This window comes from Mobula birostris, chromosome 7 (assembly GCF_030028105.1).
Source record: "Mobula birostris isolate sMobBir1 chromosome 7, sMobBir1.hap1, whole genome shotgun sequence".
NCBI lineage: Eukaryota > Metazoa > Chordata > Chondrichthyes > Myliobatiformes > Myliobatidae > Mobula > Mobula birostris.
The window spans coordinates 155,719,128-155,736,954 of NC_092376.1; the positions used below are offsets into that span (position 1 = coordinate 155,719,128).

Sequence of the window (17,827 nt, forward strand, 5' to 3'; positions counted from 1 at the left end):
TAGTCATTTGAATATTTTTAAACCTTAACTATATCTATGATCTTGCACAATTCTAACAAATCTCCACTCACCTTCATTTAACTCAAGTTGAAAACCATATTCTCAATTACAGACTTGGAGGCAGAATCCTGCATCCCTGGAAGAATTCTAGTCAATGTCTTCTAAATTCTAAAGAATCTTCCATAAGCTTCCAAAAGTGTGGTGGACCGAAAGGAATGCAATACTCTAGTTGTGCCTGATTACAGCTTTAAAAAGGACCAGGTATTTCTTCTTAGCTTCTGTACTCAGTACCTATATGTATAAAGTTCTATATTCCATATGCTATCTTCTTTACACAAATTACCCCCTATATACTGTACAGTCTGGCACTTCTAAAGATTTATACATATGAATTTCCCAGTCCCCTGATTCTGTACTCTTTAAAATATCTGTTGCGTCTTGTCTCTTCACATCCCTTCTTCAAAATCTTACACGTCTGTTTATTCCTTCCACCCCTCTCCCCATATATCCACTGCATTCCCAATGAAGTAATACTAAAATTATACAGGAAATACCAAATAAATGTGCTTTTTTTTTGCTTCAATTACAAGCCCACAAATTACACTTAGAAATCTTCTGGTATCTGGCAGATAAAATTATAAATACAATAACTCTTTTTTTTGATAAAGTAGGCAGCAAGGAAATATACAATTTTTATAATATTTAATCAGCATCTTTATTCTAATAAGATTCTGACCATCTTCAACCATCCACACTTTTTAAAGAGTTATATTAGCAGTTTCTGTTGGTGATTTATTACTCACATATTTTAAGTGCAAAAAATTCTGATATAAAATTGCATGTGATTCATGCCATTATCAAAATGTTTCTTCCATAAGTTGTAAATTCTCCCTGATTCAAAAGAGCATTATGGCAAGAACAAATTTCCAAAACAAATCTTATTTTTCAACAGTTTCAACCTGTGTAATATTGTCACACTTAAGGTAAAATGCTCTTATCATATCTTGTATGGTGTCTGTCGTCTGTCTTTTATTTTTACAACAAACTACTGAGATTTCTTTTCAGAGTAAATTCTTGTATTCACCACTCTCACCTACTTGACCATTCAATTATCCATACCTTTGTCCATAACTATGTCTATTTATTTGAACCTATTTTTTTCTCCAATATATACAAGTTCAATCTCTGCTGTGTTTCTAACTAAAATGATCAGTTTGCTCTTTAGAATAAATCATATCGATCAAAGGAATCTTCCAGAAAAAGTATAGAATCCATATTTTTGTTCTTTAAAATTTTCTTTATTTATATTGCATTAATTCTGTTTTCAAGAATTACACACTAGCCAACAGTAGTTTATATTTACATGCAGAAATTTGCTGCAGAAAATTTTAGTCACGAAAATATTCCTTATGGCCCAACTCATTTATAATTAATATATCAACATCCCTCAATTAGTTTCTCCTATTTAAACATTAATAACCTTCGAAACAGTGGACATGAAATAGTGATATGATGGTGTCCACTTACCTTTTGCGTTTTCTAGCATTGCAAAATGTGCATATTGCAAAGACAGAAAAGGCTACTTTTTTTTTAAAAAAAGTCTTATTGTAAGGCTGAAAACTACTGCAAGAAAAAATAATTTCCCCAATCCCAGCTCAAAAAATCAAAAAGCTTAGTAATAGCTATCTTACTAATTATTCTAACTGAATAAAACAAAACACAAACAGTTAGTTCTTCCATCAAATGTCAATTGTATACTGCCATTAATATTTACATAATTGTTTAAATACTTTACCATGAAGCTGCTTTAGCATTTGCATTACATTAAAATACAAATCAGAAGTTAAAAATGTTAAGAAATCTACTTATATTTACAAGAGTTCATCTTCAAGTGATGATCAGTGATTGAACACTATATACAGTTGGTGAAACATCTTAAAACATGAATGGTTTCCAATGTGAAGGCTGTATTAAAGGGAAATTTAAGTCTAAAGCCATAAAATGTAGCAATCAAAGGTAGTCAAGAATATTTGCAAGTCACCTTTTGCTGTAATCTAATGGCAGGAAATATTACTGACATCTAAAGAAGAATTACTATGGTATGCTAATTATGAGATCTATATATGCTGTCATATGTTTGGATAAATGTTCATGGACTATGCCCACTGGTTACCACTGAGTATCTATAGTTGATCTATTTTGCAAATCAATTTGAAGTCTCCTAAGCAGGTCCTTAAAATTTCACTTTCAACAGAGAAGGTAAAAGCTTCAAAATTAATTTAGTGGGATTTAATGCCAACTACAAATTGGAAACGCCTAAAATGAACATTCTTTGCTATTGGCACTGACAGAATTCCAAAACAGTTATTTTTCAGAAATGTTATTACAATTAACATATTAGAACACTTTGGGCCTGAGATGTGTCAAGCAATTTTCAATTAAAGAACCTCTCATATAATAGCACCCTTTTATTCATTCCTGACTTCTAATTTTTTTTCATATGATTTGTGCAGTTTTGGGATGTTTCTTTGCACTGAAGGCCATGATACAAAACCAAAATTGGTGCAGTTTCCTGAGATTTTGTGTAGAAAGTTACATGATTGATCCAGCAGATAAATATAAGTAACTTGTAATATGTTTAATATTGAGAAAAATGGGAAAATGATACTGAAATGATACTGAAAGGAAAACATAATGTACACGTATAATACCGATGGTAGGAAAGCTGCAGCTTTGAAATCATGTCTTTATTTTCAGTCTTTAAGTAATATCTTTATACATGTAAGATCTTGTCTTTAGTGACGTAACTAAAAAAGAAAAAAACTAAATAAACTAATTTTGAGGAATGAGGTTTTTCCCTTTAATTTGACCTCCTTCTGTTGGTAGTGGAAGAGGAGGAATTTAATTCTCTCATTCAACGTATGGCACAGGTGTGGCAGTTAAATTGTTTGAACAATAATCCAGTGTTTTGAACCAATAGTTTAGACCCCAAAACTGAAATCCCATAATGGCTGTTGTAGAACTTAAATTTAGTTATGAATATGGAATTAAAAGAAAAAAAGTCAATTTTTACAGAATTCACCATTTAAAAAAAAGCATTGCCAAATGTACTTTGGGGAGGTAGTATGCCAACTTGTATTTTTAAGCTCACCATCATGGATAACATTTAATCTCCTTTTGGAATGATACAACAGAAAAAGTATAAACCAGATGTTCCTGGGTACTGAATTTGGCAATGTTGCTCTTTCCCTCACAAAATAAACAGCGAGAAACTGATGTCTAAATTAGGAGGGCTGGCAAGCAATAGCTAGATGTGGTCAGAGAGACAATGTATCAGATTATTCTATCTCAATCTGTGTGTGTGTCCAGTCAAATTGATCCACCTAAGCAAGCAGCACAGCAATATACAGGTGTAAAAGGATATTCTTGCTAATTTCATGCCATCTGAATAAGAAAACTAATTAATACCTACTGTATGAACTCAGCTTCTGAACCAATGCTTGTGATCGATATGTCTTTTTACTGAACAATAATTGAGAGAAACACTGAAAAAGGCAAGGCTACAGAATCTGGGAATGGGAATTCCACACCCATTACCACAGATCAGCTGACTGAGTCTGTAGAAGGTAGTGAGTGAACTGATATGAGAGATAAAATGAACTAGCTTATCCTGATTGATCTACCTGTGAAATAGGTAGAAATTGACATTGCACAATTTCTGCTTCATAATGAGATCATCCTTTCATTATTTCATGCCACACACTTCAATTGTGCAGAACAGTTAACTGAACAGATGGGATTGGTCAAAACCTGGCATTGATATGCTGCTGTGAATGAACCATCAAAGAACAACAAATCTACACAGTCACAATCTTCACTTCCAGACAAAGCTTCAACTTTACTATTGTTAACATATCAGGGATCAGTCCCGATGCAATAATTGTAGAAATATGAGGGAAGAAGCAGCAAGTTTACCTTGAAATGTGATCACAATCTGGTAACAATAAATACAGAATAACTCATGAGCTAAGTAGAACTGATATGCAATAGACAGATTTACCTGCTTTCCAATCTTGTGGTATCTAGTCATAAAAAGTGACAGGTAATTACACAAGCAAACCGCCCCCCCAACCGAAGATAGCTGAATAAACATTTGTCTATCACTAATGGCAAACAACACCATGAGAGTGCTAAAGATATGACTGAAATATTTAAAAATATATTCAACCAGAAATGCTAAGTGGATTATTTATCTCAGCTTCCTCCTGAGATCCCACCATCTCAGAAGCTAGTTTTCAGCCAACGTGATTGACTTTAGGTTGCTGTGAGTACTGGATTCAGCAAAGTCCACATGATCAGACAGCATCTGAACTACAGTACTGAAGACCTGTGGTCCAGAATGAACTGTTGGCCAAACTGTTCCAGTACAGTCACAAGACTACCATCTAAAATAACAAAGACAGGACCAAAACCAATGCAGCTAATTACCACTTCTGTCTGTCTACTCTCAATCTGCCACAGAATGAGTGAAAACGTCACTTACAGTGCTATCAAACATTCCTTACTCAGCCGTGTGGTTTTGGGTATCATCAGTAACATTTCAGTGCAGCCTTCAAAACAGCCTTGTTCTAAATTTGAACCAAAGAGTAGAATTCCATAGGTGATATGAGAGCAATTACCCATGATATCGTCAGGATTTAACCAAGTGTATGATCAAAGAGCTTTGGTGAGATACGAGCATCAAGACATAAGCACTTCAATAGATGTAGCCTTATATTGCACAAAGTAGCTGTGTTTGGAATAAAATTGTAATAATAGCCAATCATCCCAGCCCCAGGACATTACTGCAAGAAGGGAAGTGCCCCAAAACTAACCATCTCAAGTTCTTAATAAATAACTTTCCTTCTATCATAAAATTAATGAGGACTTTCACTATGTTTGCGCAATGTTACATTCCACTCTTCAGAAAGAGTAGTCCTCAACTGTAGTTGGATAAACGTAGACTTCATTTGCTCTGGAGTAATATCTGACAAGTAGCAGCCATGCACAAGTGTTAGACAACACTCATTTCCAACAAGAGAAAGCCAACAATGTAATTTAATATCCGTTGTCGTCATCATCGAGGCTATCCCTCGAGGTCGAGAATGATGGTCTTCGTTCTGAAGAAGTGGCCCACAGAGCGAAGACGCCTGGGTGTGTATTTGTTTAACGCGTATTTGATGTTGCACTCCAAGAAGCACACGATACTTCACAAATAACCAACTGATTCCAATGGCATGGAAACCACGACGATTGGAACTGATGGATTTGTTGCAGCCTTCATCCGCCTTCATAGCCATTGAGTTCGAAGTAACTTCGTCCGCCTGTTCCACCGTTGAGGTCTTGGTTGGATTGTTCTTTGTCAGGGATCTCACCCTCAACCTTATCACCATGGGTGACCCTACCATGAGTGGTAATTTAATATTACAATGATACTACACCATTAACTTCCTGGAAGCCACCATTGACCAAAACCTCAAATGTATCTGCTCCCTAAAGATTTCCCATCACCTAGAAAGCAAAATGCTCCATTTTTCTATAGCAGTTCCTATAACAAATAAAACATTCAACACTGTCTTGGGCAAAGTAGCATACTTAATTGGTCCCCATCCAGCCAGCGAAATTTTCATTCCATTGTCTACCAGAGCACAAAAGTTGCAGTATATATCATCTACAAATGACATCTAATCACCTCACTGTAACAGTACTTCTCAAAGCTCCACCTTCTGGCAGATGGAAAGCAAGGTCTTCAAGTGTATGTGAACACCAGCACTTACTCCTTACTGTGTTGCACACCATCCTGACTTGGAAATATATTACAGTTCCTTCAGTATCACTGACTGTAAATCCTGAACATGTTTCCAGAAGGAATACAACAGCTCAAGGCAGTGCCTTTCTCAAGGGAAATTTTGCACGGGGAAGAAGTTTTGGATTTTTTGTTCATGATCCAGAAAAAGATTCAAAATCAGCACTAATCTTTTCCACAGAATACTATTTTTCAAATTATATTTGTTATTTGATCTTTTGTTTTTCTAGCATTTAGTCAAGATAAGCTGCCTTTTGAGCACAGCACAACAACGAATGTAATGAATAACAGACCTGCCAGTAGACATTGGGTGATATACAATGATTGCATGGGCTAAATGTGAAATCATCTTTGATTAGGAAGAACTCTGATTCAGATATATTACTTACAATATTAGGAGATAGAAAATAAATAAAATGGTCTTAATTTCCTGAAACTAAAGGAAATAGAGAAATATTTCTTGGGGGAAAATATGAAAAGTGCTGAATAATTGAAATTTCTATCAACATTTTCAAGTGTATAAAAAGGATATTTTTTTTTCCAACTCTGTGAAGTACAATTAGGATTAGGAAGAATAAATTCTGGGATCACCATATTTAGCTACATGCTAAGTGTATTAACAAAAATAGTATGCTGTGCGCTACATAAAGTGACCAAACCAATTCTTAACCTCATATCTGACAATAAAAATTAAAGAAAATAAACATTTACCACATTTTAAAATGTTGTGGCAAATATCCAATTAATTTTAAATTTCAATATTTATCTGCTTGTTATTATGAAACATTTGCTGCTACTTACCTTTTTCTTAATGCTAGATCTATTCATCCAATTCAATTTCTATTATGAAAAGATATCCAAGGTCATGATGATCATTGACTTGTTTAAGGGTGATGATGGATTGGAATTTTCACTAGGTGCCTGTAAAATGATGCAAGTGATGTGAGTTTTCAGTTCCATTTTTATAGAGAATTTAGATACCTTAAATAAGGTCAAAGCCCATGACATCTATTTCCTCTTCCTACCTGATAACTATATATTACAAAATTTTCTGTAAAAATGTTCCATAACCATTCAAAGTCTAGACCAGCAAGTAGTCAAAACTTTAGCAAATGTGATATTGCATCCTTTGATATATATATTGATGATAATGATGTATGGCTTAGATGATTGTTATTGATAATTTCTATACTAGCTAATACCAGGTGTGCTGCCTGGTGGACAATGCTGAAATGTCTGAATTTCTACTAATTTTAGTAGACAATACAGAAAAGTAATCAAATGTCTCTCAAATAGTAGATAAAGGAATTTTCCACCTTTCACTTCAAGCTATATTAGTTTAATAGATTTGTTCCCCTGATCATGAAAATCAAAATTGCAGATGTTGGGAATCTGAAATAAGAAACAGAACACAGTAAGTGCTCTGCAAAATCAGGCAGCTTTCATGGATGTTGAATTAGAGTTAATGTTTCTATTTGAAGACTCATTTGACTGACTGAAGGGTTTTTGACCTGAAATATTAGCTTTATTTCTCTTTGCATAGATGCTGGGTGACTTGCTATATATTTCCAGTATTTTCTGTCTCGCTGATATCTTAGTCAATTACTTAGTACATTCAACCTTTCTAACGATATTGCAAATGAACTACGTACAAGCTGTTGCTGTACTGTATTTGGTCATTCCAGTCACGAAAAATAAAACCCATCAATTTCTTAATATAATGCAATAAATATCAGAGATCAAATTCATTTACCTCTACGATCAAAGCAAATTCTGGAAATGCAAGATACTGCTAACAACTGTTGATGCTATTGCCAAACTATATTTCAGTTCCAATTATTTTTAGCGTTGGTTAAAAGGAAAACTAAAAATGGAACATTTTGGCATTATTATTATTGTGCCCTGCTGGATTGATTAATTTATGCAGTATTTGTATGAAATTGGTGTTTTGAGTTCTTTACAAATTCAAATTTGTAATGACTGAAGTGGTGCTCCATATAATGTACAGTGCACGTACTATATATATGTAATGTAGTTTTTCACATTGGTGCTTGCTTGAAGCATTTTTATTGGTCGATATTAGATGAACAACTTCAGCTGCTGGTTACTTTTATTGTTGCCAAACATCTAGGGGAAAAATCAAATTTGATTTGTAGTCACGACTCCAAAGTACACAGTTTAAGAAAATATTGTAACGCACACTAAATCCCTGGATCTCTCTAAGTACCAAAATGCTTCATATTACTTTTTCTTTATAATTCTCTTTATATGATTGATGATTGTTAAATTAGTTACCATATCCATTCCCTTTATAATGCTGATAATTCCTAAGAAAGATACAAGGCATTGCTTCTGTAAACATTTACAAAGTATTGAAGCCAAATTAATGGGTGAATCTGCAAAATAACTAAAAATATACTACCAGCTCCCAAATTTTATATATTTATGTATATATAGAGTATATATATACACACACACACATATATATATTTATATATACATACGCACATATATATAGTATACACACACACATACACACACACACACACATATATATATATATATATATATATATATTTACAAGTGCTCTGAAACACATTACAATTGCTGTAATTGTATTAATGTGTTTACAAGCTCTTTTTAAACACGTAACATCCAAATTGCTGGCTTCATATGGAAAATGGATGCTAATACTAATGAAAACTTTATATGGTCAGATCTATCACTTCATTCTACTGAAAAAAAATTTGGTTCAGTTTATGGATTTACTCAAATAAGAAATTTGATAGAATCACCCCAGACTAATTTCACTGCCTGTAGAAAATTATTAAAACACATATCAATCAAAATTAACCTTTTCACTGCACTGAAACCACACTGAATTACTGAAAGACACAGCTTGTGCTAAGCTACACCACTTGGATGCTCCTGAAATTCAGAAATAGTTAACTTTTCGATTCTAAATTGGGTAATGAAAAATAAAGTGAATGTCTTCATACAATATTCAGGTGCCCACAGCAGCACATATTTTCATTATCTACTTATCTACACCAGATCTTAATTCAGACATAACTGCATTACATAAATCCTTTTGATTGTACAAAATAATTTTAACTATAAAAATAGCTTTTGCACTTGTGAATGTCTCTTGAATACCATTTACCTGTCTAAGTTACAGTGCTGATATGCCCCCATATAACAATGGACCAATGGCAATTTTGTTGCTGGTTAACAGATGATGCAATTAACTTTTTGACACAATACAAAATCAATTTTTTTTATAAAAGCTTACAGGAAACCAACTTTTCTCATATTTACATGAAACAGAACTAAAAGTTCTCCTTACAAATGATCCATGAAAATAGAATTATATTAACTCAAGTAGAATGTATTTAACTCTAAGCACTTAAAATCATTGCACATAGACATTTGTCATAAATATATTTTCTGTATGGCCATAATTTCAACTGTTTTCCGTTTTTCATGGGACCATGTAGAAGGAAAAGAGAATTGTTCGGCCAGAAACATTGCCTGCAATTTAGTGAAAGAAACAAAACGTTCTAATAAATTAAGAAAAACATTATATTTTGGCACATCAAAAATTATTAAAACACAAGGCTGATATGATTCTAAGAGTTCATTGCTTCTGGTATCAATGGAGAACAGTGTTGAACCATTATTGGTTCCCATTGGTAAATTTTCCATTATAGAGTTTAAAGCCAAAATGTGCTTTTTATTTATGGTCATGATGGGTACCTACAGATCAAAATGTTTTCAAAAAAATCACACAAATAGATGTATGAAACAATTCCTTCTCTAATTTCCAGGCTAAAGGTTAGTGAATGAATAGTAGACTTTCCTTGCCATACTGAGTAAAGATAGGAACACCTATTAATTATTGATATATGGGGATTTCTTTATGGTGGGCTAACAGGTAATCAACTAGCTGTAAAACGTCTGCTAATTTTAAAGGTTACTGGTCATCCATCTTTTGAAACTTGGGAATTTACTATTAAATTTGGTCTTTAGTATACATGAGGCATTTATTAGGTTTTCACCTTTTCAATAATGTAAAATATTTCCAAGCTAATTCGAATGTGGTAATGATATAATTTTCAAAGGCAATGCAAAAATTCTTTGATACAATCAACATTTTCATTTGAAATGCTCCGTATACAAATATGGTATCTCTTTAGGATTTGGATTTGATGTAATTTTACAAGATCTGTAAGAGGCAAATGTGGCATTACAACTCCTGTTCTACATTATTTTGAAGGTCTACTTTAAACTTTGTATCCTGATATCTTCAGTTTGAACAGTTATTTCTTTTTCAGTTTACATGAATAGCAGCTCTTAATCACCCTGCATGCATCGTTGCCTCTCAGCCATAAGTATGAAGGCTGTTCTGACAAACTAGCACTGTGTGTTGAACATGCTCATAATGATATAAAATATATTTCAAGTTACTGCTGAATCATAACTGAGAATCAAGAGTAGTTTTTACTCTTAAATGAAAAAATTACAGCTCAATCATTAATTGAACCTTTTAAATAAACACATTTTGAAGTGATAGCCATGTGGTCAGATCTGAGGCAGATACATTATAAAAAGGAAAATATTACTTAATAATTTCAATGCGATAAACAGAATCACAGACACGGCAAAATGTTTCAATTAACATAACTTAATCAATGAAGAGTTCAATAGAGCCAGCCATTTAGGAGTTAAAGTGCATGCAAGATTTGTTCTGAACAACCTCATATTCAAAACGATGGTTCCAACTTGTTGCAAAACAAATAAAATATGTGAAGATACTGTCTGTGTACATTCTTCAGCTTAATTCACATAATACAGCCAGTAGACTACATTGAAAAATCCAAAAACGAGGGGAAAAATCATCCGTGACCACTTGTCAATGGCATTCACATCAGTCAAATCCGGGATATTAATTTTCAATTGGGAAGCACGTCTCCGTAGCCTGCTCTTCTTTTGGGCTACATGTCTTTCCAAGGCGCTCCTGCCAAAATTATGCCTGGACAGTCCTGCCTTCCTGTACTGAATACCAGAACTATCATATGGCATCATGGTACTTCTGGGATCACCGATACCCATTGAAATCTCAGCAGGACTCATTTCATTCTTAATCTCCAGTGTGCTGAGGAGAATATTTTCATGTGGATCCATCTACAGGAGAAGAAAATAGCAATTTGTAACATCAAGAAACATTTCTTATTAAGCTCATTTTCTTAAAACTTCAATAGTTTATTTGAATTGGCTGAAGACATATCATTACAGCTTTAACTAGATTCTGATTCCCATTTAATATTAAAAAGTACTCTCCCATAGGTAATCTAAGAACTTGAGCTTTTTCCCCCAGATAGTTACGATACACAGAGCTGTAATTTTCTAACTTTATTGGAATGACATAAAAAAAAAATCATGCTTGTTACTGATATAAAACAATATTTCATTGAAATACAAAACAACTTTCATTTGTGGTGTTTTTAAGAAAAAAATACCTAAAGACACTTTATAGGGTGATATTAAGTACAAAATTCATACTAACCACTTAAGAAAGTATGGGGGCAGATGACCAAAAATTTGGTTTAAGACAGACTTTATGGAGTAGCTTAAAGGAAGAAGTGTTCAAAAGATTGGGAAGTTTAGGGAAGGAGCTAAGAGCCTTAGAAGAGAAAGCTATCAAAAAAATAGCATAACTTTTGGGAATGCCATAATTGGAGGAATACAGACATCTTGGAGGGTTTCTACAGCTTCAAAGATTACAAGGAAAATGGATGGACAGAACTAAGAAAAGATGTGACATGAGGATAGAATTTTTTAAAATTAGTTTTTGTTTAACCAGAAGTCAGTGTTGATCAGAAAGCACAGATAAAATGACTTAGTATAATTTCCAAAACAAAAGCAAGGACATAGTTTACTTCATGCATATATAGAGATTAGAAAGTGGCCAGCTAGGTGTTGGAATAGTAGTCTAGCTGTAACAAAGTAGGAGATGCAAGCTGCAGAAGACCTACATTTTATTTAGATCATGATATAATTTTCTTCTAACGATAGATATTAAATATTTGTTGATGATCTGACAATTTAAATTCTTTTAATCATTCACTTGAAGATTTTTAGTTATAAAATCATAGGTTCATATAACAGAGAAGGTCCTATTGCCATATGTGCTGATAATCAAGCATCTAATACCATTTTATTCTTTCCACATTCCCTCTAACTCCCTCTAGATTTAATGCATAGTGGCCAATTAATCTGCCAGTCTACATACTTCTGGGATGTAGAAGGAAGCTAGAGCAGCTAGAGGAAATCCATGCAATTATGGGGAGAATGTGCACACAGACTTCACTAGAAATCAGGATACAATCTCGGTCACTGGAGTTATAGGGTTGCAGCTTCACCCAAATTTTCTAAATCTATTCTTTCATTTTAAAGTTCTATTTTTATATACTTGTGTAACATATTACCAGTTAAAAAAATTAAATATGATTGATTTTTAATATTTTGAATAATTTTCAATTTGTGAATAACAGAAATTCACAGATATTCAAAGGATTTTGACAACTGGTAATTCTGGGGGCATGGCTTAGCAAGCTGCAAAAGCTACTCTGGGAGAAGGCAGAGTTCCTCCAGCATTTTGTGCATGTTGTTTGGGAGGAGGGTTTACGATTATGTGAGGGCATTTCCACTCACAGCAGAAATACTGTGCTTAGAGTTCATAGGATCCAAATTTGGTCATTAATTTACCAGAGAAGTATAGGCAGGTAAGTTTGAGTATAGGCAACTCACCAATCAGAGCCAAGTCAATCTGTGCATCACTGACATAACTGCTTAGATTCAGCAGCATGTATGCATAATAACGATAAAGGACAGATAGATGCTTTACAATTTACCCACTATTTCTAATTTTAGAATCAGAATTAAGTCTATTATCACTGACATACTTCATGAAGTTTGTGGCTTTGTGGCATCAGTACAGTGTAAATCAAAAAAATTACTACAAGAAAAATAAATAAATAAAAGTGCAAAAGTGGGGTCATGTTTATGGGTTCATGGACCTTTCAGAAATCAAATGACAGAGGAGACGCTGTTCCTAAAACGCTGAGACTGAGTCTTTAGGCTGCTGTACCACCTCACTGATGATAGTAATGGCACCAACACAGCTCACCCTGGGCTGATCTGCATTTCTAATGATAAGCAAATAACTATACCAATAGTACTCTTATTCAGCATATTTCACTGAATAGATGATAGCCTAACTAGAACAGTTGATGTTGATGAAAATGTTAATGACACATAAATGTGCACTTCCACTGTATCTCTTATTTGGTGATGGGGGAACATAAGCAAGAGAAAGCAAAAGACAGTAAATATACTCAGCAGGTCAGGCAGCACCTATGGAAAGAGAAACAAAGTTAATGTTTCAGGTTGAAATTCCTTTTTCATAAGTGAGAAGGATAGGAGAGGAATAAATAGGACAAAGGAAATATTTTTGATAGGTTGAAGACAGGGTTCCCATAGTAATAAGCTGCTAATGAAGCATTTGGCAGATAGGTTCACAAAGTATCAATTCTCTGGCATCCAATGCTCATGATATGGTCTCTTCTACATTGAAGAAACTAAACTCAGGCTGGGTAACCACTGCACAGAGAACCTGCTTTCATCTTACTTGTATTACCTGGAGCTTCCAGTGGTCTGGTCAGTTTAATTCTGTGCCCTACACCCATTCTGATTCATTTGTCAGAAGCCTGCTGCACAGTTATAATGAGGCTCAATGCAAACTTGAACAACAGCATCTTTGGAACTGGGTACGTTATGTTGTATATTTCATATTTTAGTAATATTGTAAATATGTTGTTTGATTAAGCATTCTTTGTTGTTTACATAATGCATTGCGGGTTATATGTAGAAGTATGTCATCACGCCATCATATCATACTTAAAGTAAAAACAAAGTTTACATGCATCTGACTCCCTTGCTTTTCTTTTAATTAGTTTTTATGCCCTGGAGTTACAAACATAACAATGGTGACAAAGAAGTTTTAAGCAAACCCAGGACGATTACCAACCTGTTGAAGAACAGTGAGATGATTGAGTTTAGAAAACAATTGCAGCAAGTTTCTTTTTCCTTTGCAAGAGGAAAAAGATGTTCAAGTTTAAAAAAAGAAAAAAATGGATGAATTTATGGGCTCCAGCAGTGAGTACCAGATGATAATAATCATAAATAACAAGCAGAAATGACGGTCTACATCAGAAAGATAGACATATTTGATTGCACAAGAGATAATTAGAATATGTATACTGAGAAAATTGAGCAGTATTGTGAAGCACATGAAATAGCTAATGAAAAGCAAGTGCCAATTTTGCTGAATGCTTTGTATTAAAAGGCATCCAGTTTGCTTAGAAGTTTAACTGCTCCATCCCAACAAGCCAAAATGATCTTTGCTGGTATCATGAACATAATGTGGGAACATTTAGAACCAAAACCATTGTTGTTTACAGAACACTTTGGGTTTCATAAATGTAATCAAGAGGAAGGGGGGTGCATTTCAGTATATGTGGCTGAATTGGAGAAACTGTCTGAGCACTGAATTCAGTGATGGGCTTAATGATGCACTCACAGATTGTCTAGTTAGTGGAATCTTACAAGAAAGCATTCAAAGTGGGTCCTAACTGAAGCATAACTTACATTGAAAAGAGAAGTTGAAATAGCTGTATCGATGGAAACAGCAGACAGATACGCAACTGAGTTGCAGTCAGGAATGAAAGTGAATGTGAACAAAATGGCAATGTCTAAACAGAAACCTGCTGGGCTGAACAAATTGTAGTATCATTGTGTCACATATACAGGCCAGTGCTGTAGTGGCATCGGCACTGAACATTGAGGTGAATGGTCCTGAGTTCAAATCCAGCTCCTTGCATGCTTTGCATTCATGCCGGATTGAGCATTGAGCTAGCAACTTTGCCTCGTAAAAAACAGTCAAATGTTACAGAATCAGCAAAAAATTGCTGCCCAATGTACCACAAGGCATGAAAAGTAACAGTGAACTACAGCAACCAACAAGCAGCATTGGATTTTATGGGGCAAAAACAGGAGGGCCAGAATTGTGGAGTAGTGAGTGGCTAAGACAAATTACAACTTGAACGGAGATCCATTCACCATTTACATACCACATCCCCTGTAAAAGAGTTAAATCAAAATGAATTAAGAAAGGTAATGGATAAGTGTTGGCATGTGGCCAAGTGGTTAAGGTGTCGGTCTAGTGATCTGAAGGTCACTAGTTTGAGCCTCAGCAGAGGCTGTGTTTTGTGTCCTTGAGCAAGGCACTTAACCACACATTGCTCTGTGATGACGCCAGTGCCAAGCAGTATGGGTCCTAATGCCCTTCCCTTGGACAACATCAGTGGTGTGGAGTGGGGTGACTTGCAGCATGGGCAACTGCCGGTCTTCCATACAACCTTGCCCAGGCCTGTGCCCTGGAAACCTTCCAAGGTGCAAATCCATGGTCTCACGAGACTAACGGATGCCTAAAAAAAAAAGTGGATGAGGCCACATCAGTATTCAAGGCATTGGAAAATACAAACATATCAAGGGTAAAATAGTGTTAAATGAAAATACCACATGATAGAGTAGGCAGTGAACTGGATCGCTCACTTTCCAATGTTGAATGAAGCCCATGGGCAATGCCAGTAGACCTAGTACCCAAGAAGAATGGGTCTGTCAGAATCTGTGATGATTTTAAGGTCACCGCCAATCCCGTACTGAAAGTAGATCACTAACCTCTGCGCAGGATACAGGATATCTTTGCAAATCTTTCTTGAGGGAAACACTTCAGCAAAGTGAACTTAGCTGAGGCCTACCTAAAGATGAAAGAAGAATCTCAAGTGTTTCTCATCATAACACTCATAAAGGGTTTTACTGATATAAGTCTTACTTCCGGAGTAGCAACTGCACCTGCACTCTGGCGAAAAGCTACAGACCAGGTGCTGCAATACTTCCCAGGCATTCAGTGTTACCTGGGTGACATCATTGTTACTGCACAAAAAGGTACATCTCCAAACTGTCAAGACAATGTTAAAAAAAAATTAGAAGATTATGAGCTCAGAGCATGATGCAACAATTTTGAATTCTTTAAACCAAGCATCACTTAATGTGGTCACTCCATTGACGCACAAGTATCATTCAAGTGTGTGGAGAAAATTCAAGCAGTGGTGGATGCCCCAAGGCCAAAGAACGTATCATAGTTGTGGTCCTTTTTAGGATTTTTCGATTACTATAGCAGATTCCTACTAATCCAGGCTACTGTGCTCCACTCCTTGAGCTGCTTACTACAGGTTGTGAAGAAATGGCAATGTACAAAGCAGTACAAGGTGGCTTTTCAAAAGAGAAAGGAAATTATAATGTCAGGTGATCTACATCATCCAGTGAAGCTTGCCTGTGATGCCTTGCCTTATGGTATAGGTGCAGTCAGGTCACGTGTTATGAGTGATGAAAGCGAACACCCCATAGCCTTTGCATTGTGTTCCCTTGCTGCTGCAGAGAAATATTACACACAGATCAACAGAGGCCTCAAGCTGGGTTTGGTGTGTAAGATGTTTTAACCAGTACTTGTATGGGAGAAAGTTTACCATCATTACTGCTCATCAACCATTAGTGTCCATTTTCAATCCACAGAAAGATGTTCTACTAACAGCAGCAGCATGAATACAGAGTTAGGCTCTATTTCTTGATGGACACAATTACAAGATGGAATTCAAGACGACGACTAATCACGGAAATGCTGATGGATTTCCCGTTTACCCTTGGAAAGTACTCTTGTGGTATTCTCCCTAAGGCAAATTGAAAGTCTCCCTATTGCAACAGAGATGATCCAAAGGGAAATCAGAAAAGACCCCGTTATGTTTTGTAATTTCAAAACATTAAATTAATCCAAAGAAAATATGAAAGTCTGAAGAATGCAGGTGCAACTTCAAATTTACTTTAAGTGAGGCACATATGTAACCCATAATTAATTATTTAAATGAAGAATGCTTAATCAGCCAATATATACAAGATTATTCAAATATTAGTGAAATATTAAATACACAACACTCCTCCCTGCTTAGCTATACACTCCAACTCAATATAGAATACATCTCAATTATATATACAGTATACTATATATTGCACTACTATATACGGGCATCCACAGTAGCATAAGTTTTAAATTGTCTGATTCAGATTTAATTGCTGTGGAGGTTTCCTTACTTTTTAGGGATAACATATTTCCTGACAAGAGGAATCACTCTGCTCATCAGGTGAGACTTGTGACTGTGAAAACAATCTCAGGTTCTGGGATCTCCTCCATGGTGGTTGTCGAGACAGACTCTGAAACTGCAAGAGATGGTTCTGATAGCTCTGGATATTTTTCTTCTCTTTTTCTCTCTCTGGATCTACTTCAATCCCTTTCTTTTTCTTTCTCACATTCCTTCTCTCCACCTCTTCCATCTTTTTGCTTCTTCTAGTTTGTGTATCTTGATCTTGGGAAGTTCCATTTAGTTCACTGGAATATTCTCTTATTTCCTGAATTCTTCTGTTTACAAATTTTTAAAAAAACTTGTGTCTTTCCTTCCAAGAACAAGTACTGGCTGCTTTTTGCTCAAAGCATGACTGTCTTGCTATATGTGCTGGACAGGATACGTTATTCAATATTCCTCTGCATTTTTATTAGTTTCATCATTTCATTCTACTTTAACAGGTTAGTAGCTGGCTCAGATTCATTTAAACATACCTTGTTGCCAATGTTATGTTTTGTAACTTCAAAACATTAAATTAATTCAAAGAAAACATGGTAGTCTGCAGAATTCAGATGAAACCTTGAATTTACTTCAAGTGAGGTGTGTACGTATCATGTGGTAGCATGGTGATGTATACAATTAATGTATTTTTACACATAACCCGTAATTAATTACTTAAATGAAC

At 35.0% G+C, this 17,827-nt stretch overlaps 1 protein-coding gene across 2 annotated transcripts in view; it reads right to left on the bottom strand.

Moving 5' to 3' along the window:
• Positions 1-10,681: 10,681 nt before the first annotated feature.
• LOC140200864 (gamma-aminobutyric acid receptor subunit beta-2) overlaps positions 10,682-17,827 on the bottom strand; it is a 201,507-nt gene continuing 194,361 nt past the window's right edge. Inside the window, exons 9-10 of one of the 2 annotated variants that reach the window (XM_072264497.1) lie at positions 13,536-13,544; positions 10,682-11,029 (exon numbers count right to left, since the gene is read on the bottom strand). In XM_072264497.1, coding sequence (XP_072120598.1) covers positions 10,682-11,029; positions 13,536-13,544 — 357 coding nt within the window. The remainder of the gene's footprint in view (positions 11,030-13,535; positions 13,545-17,827) is intronic. The other variant, XM_072264498.1, reaches the window with a different exon arrangement.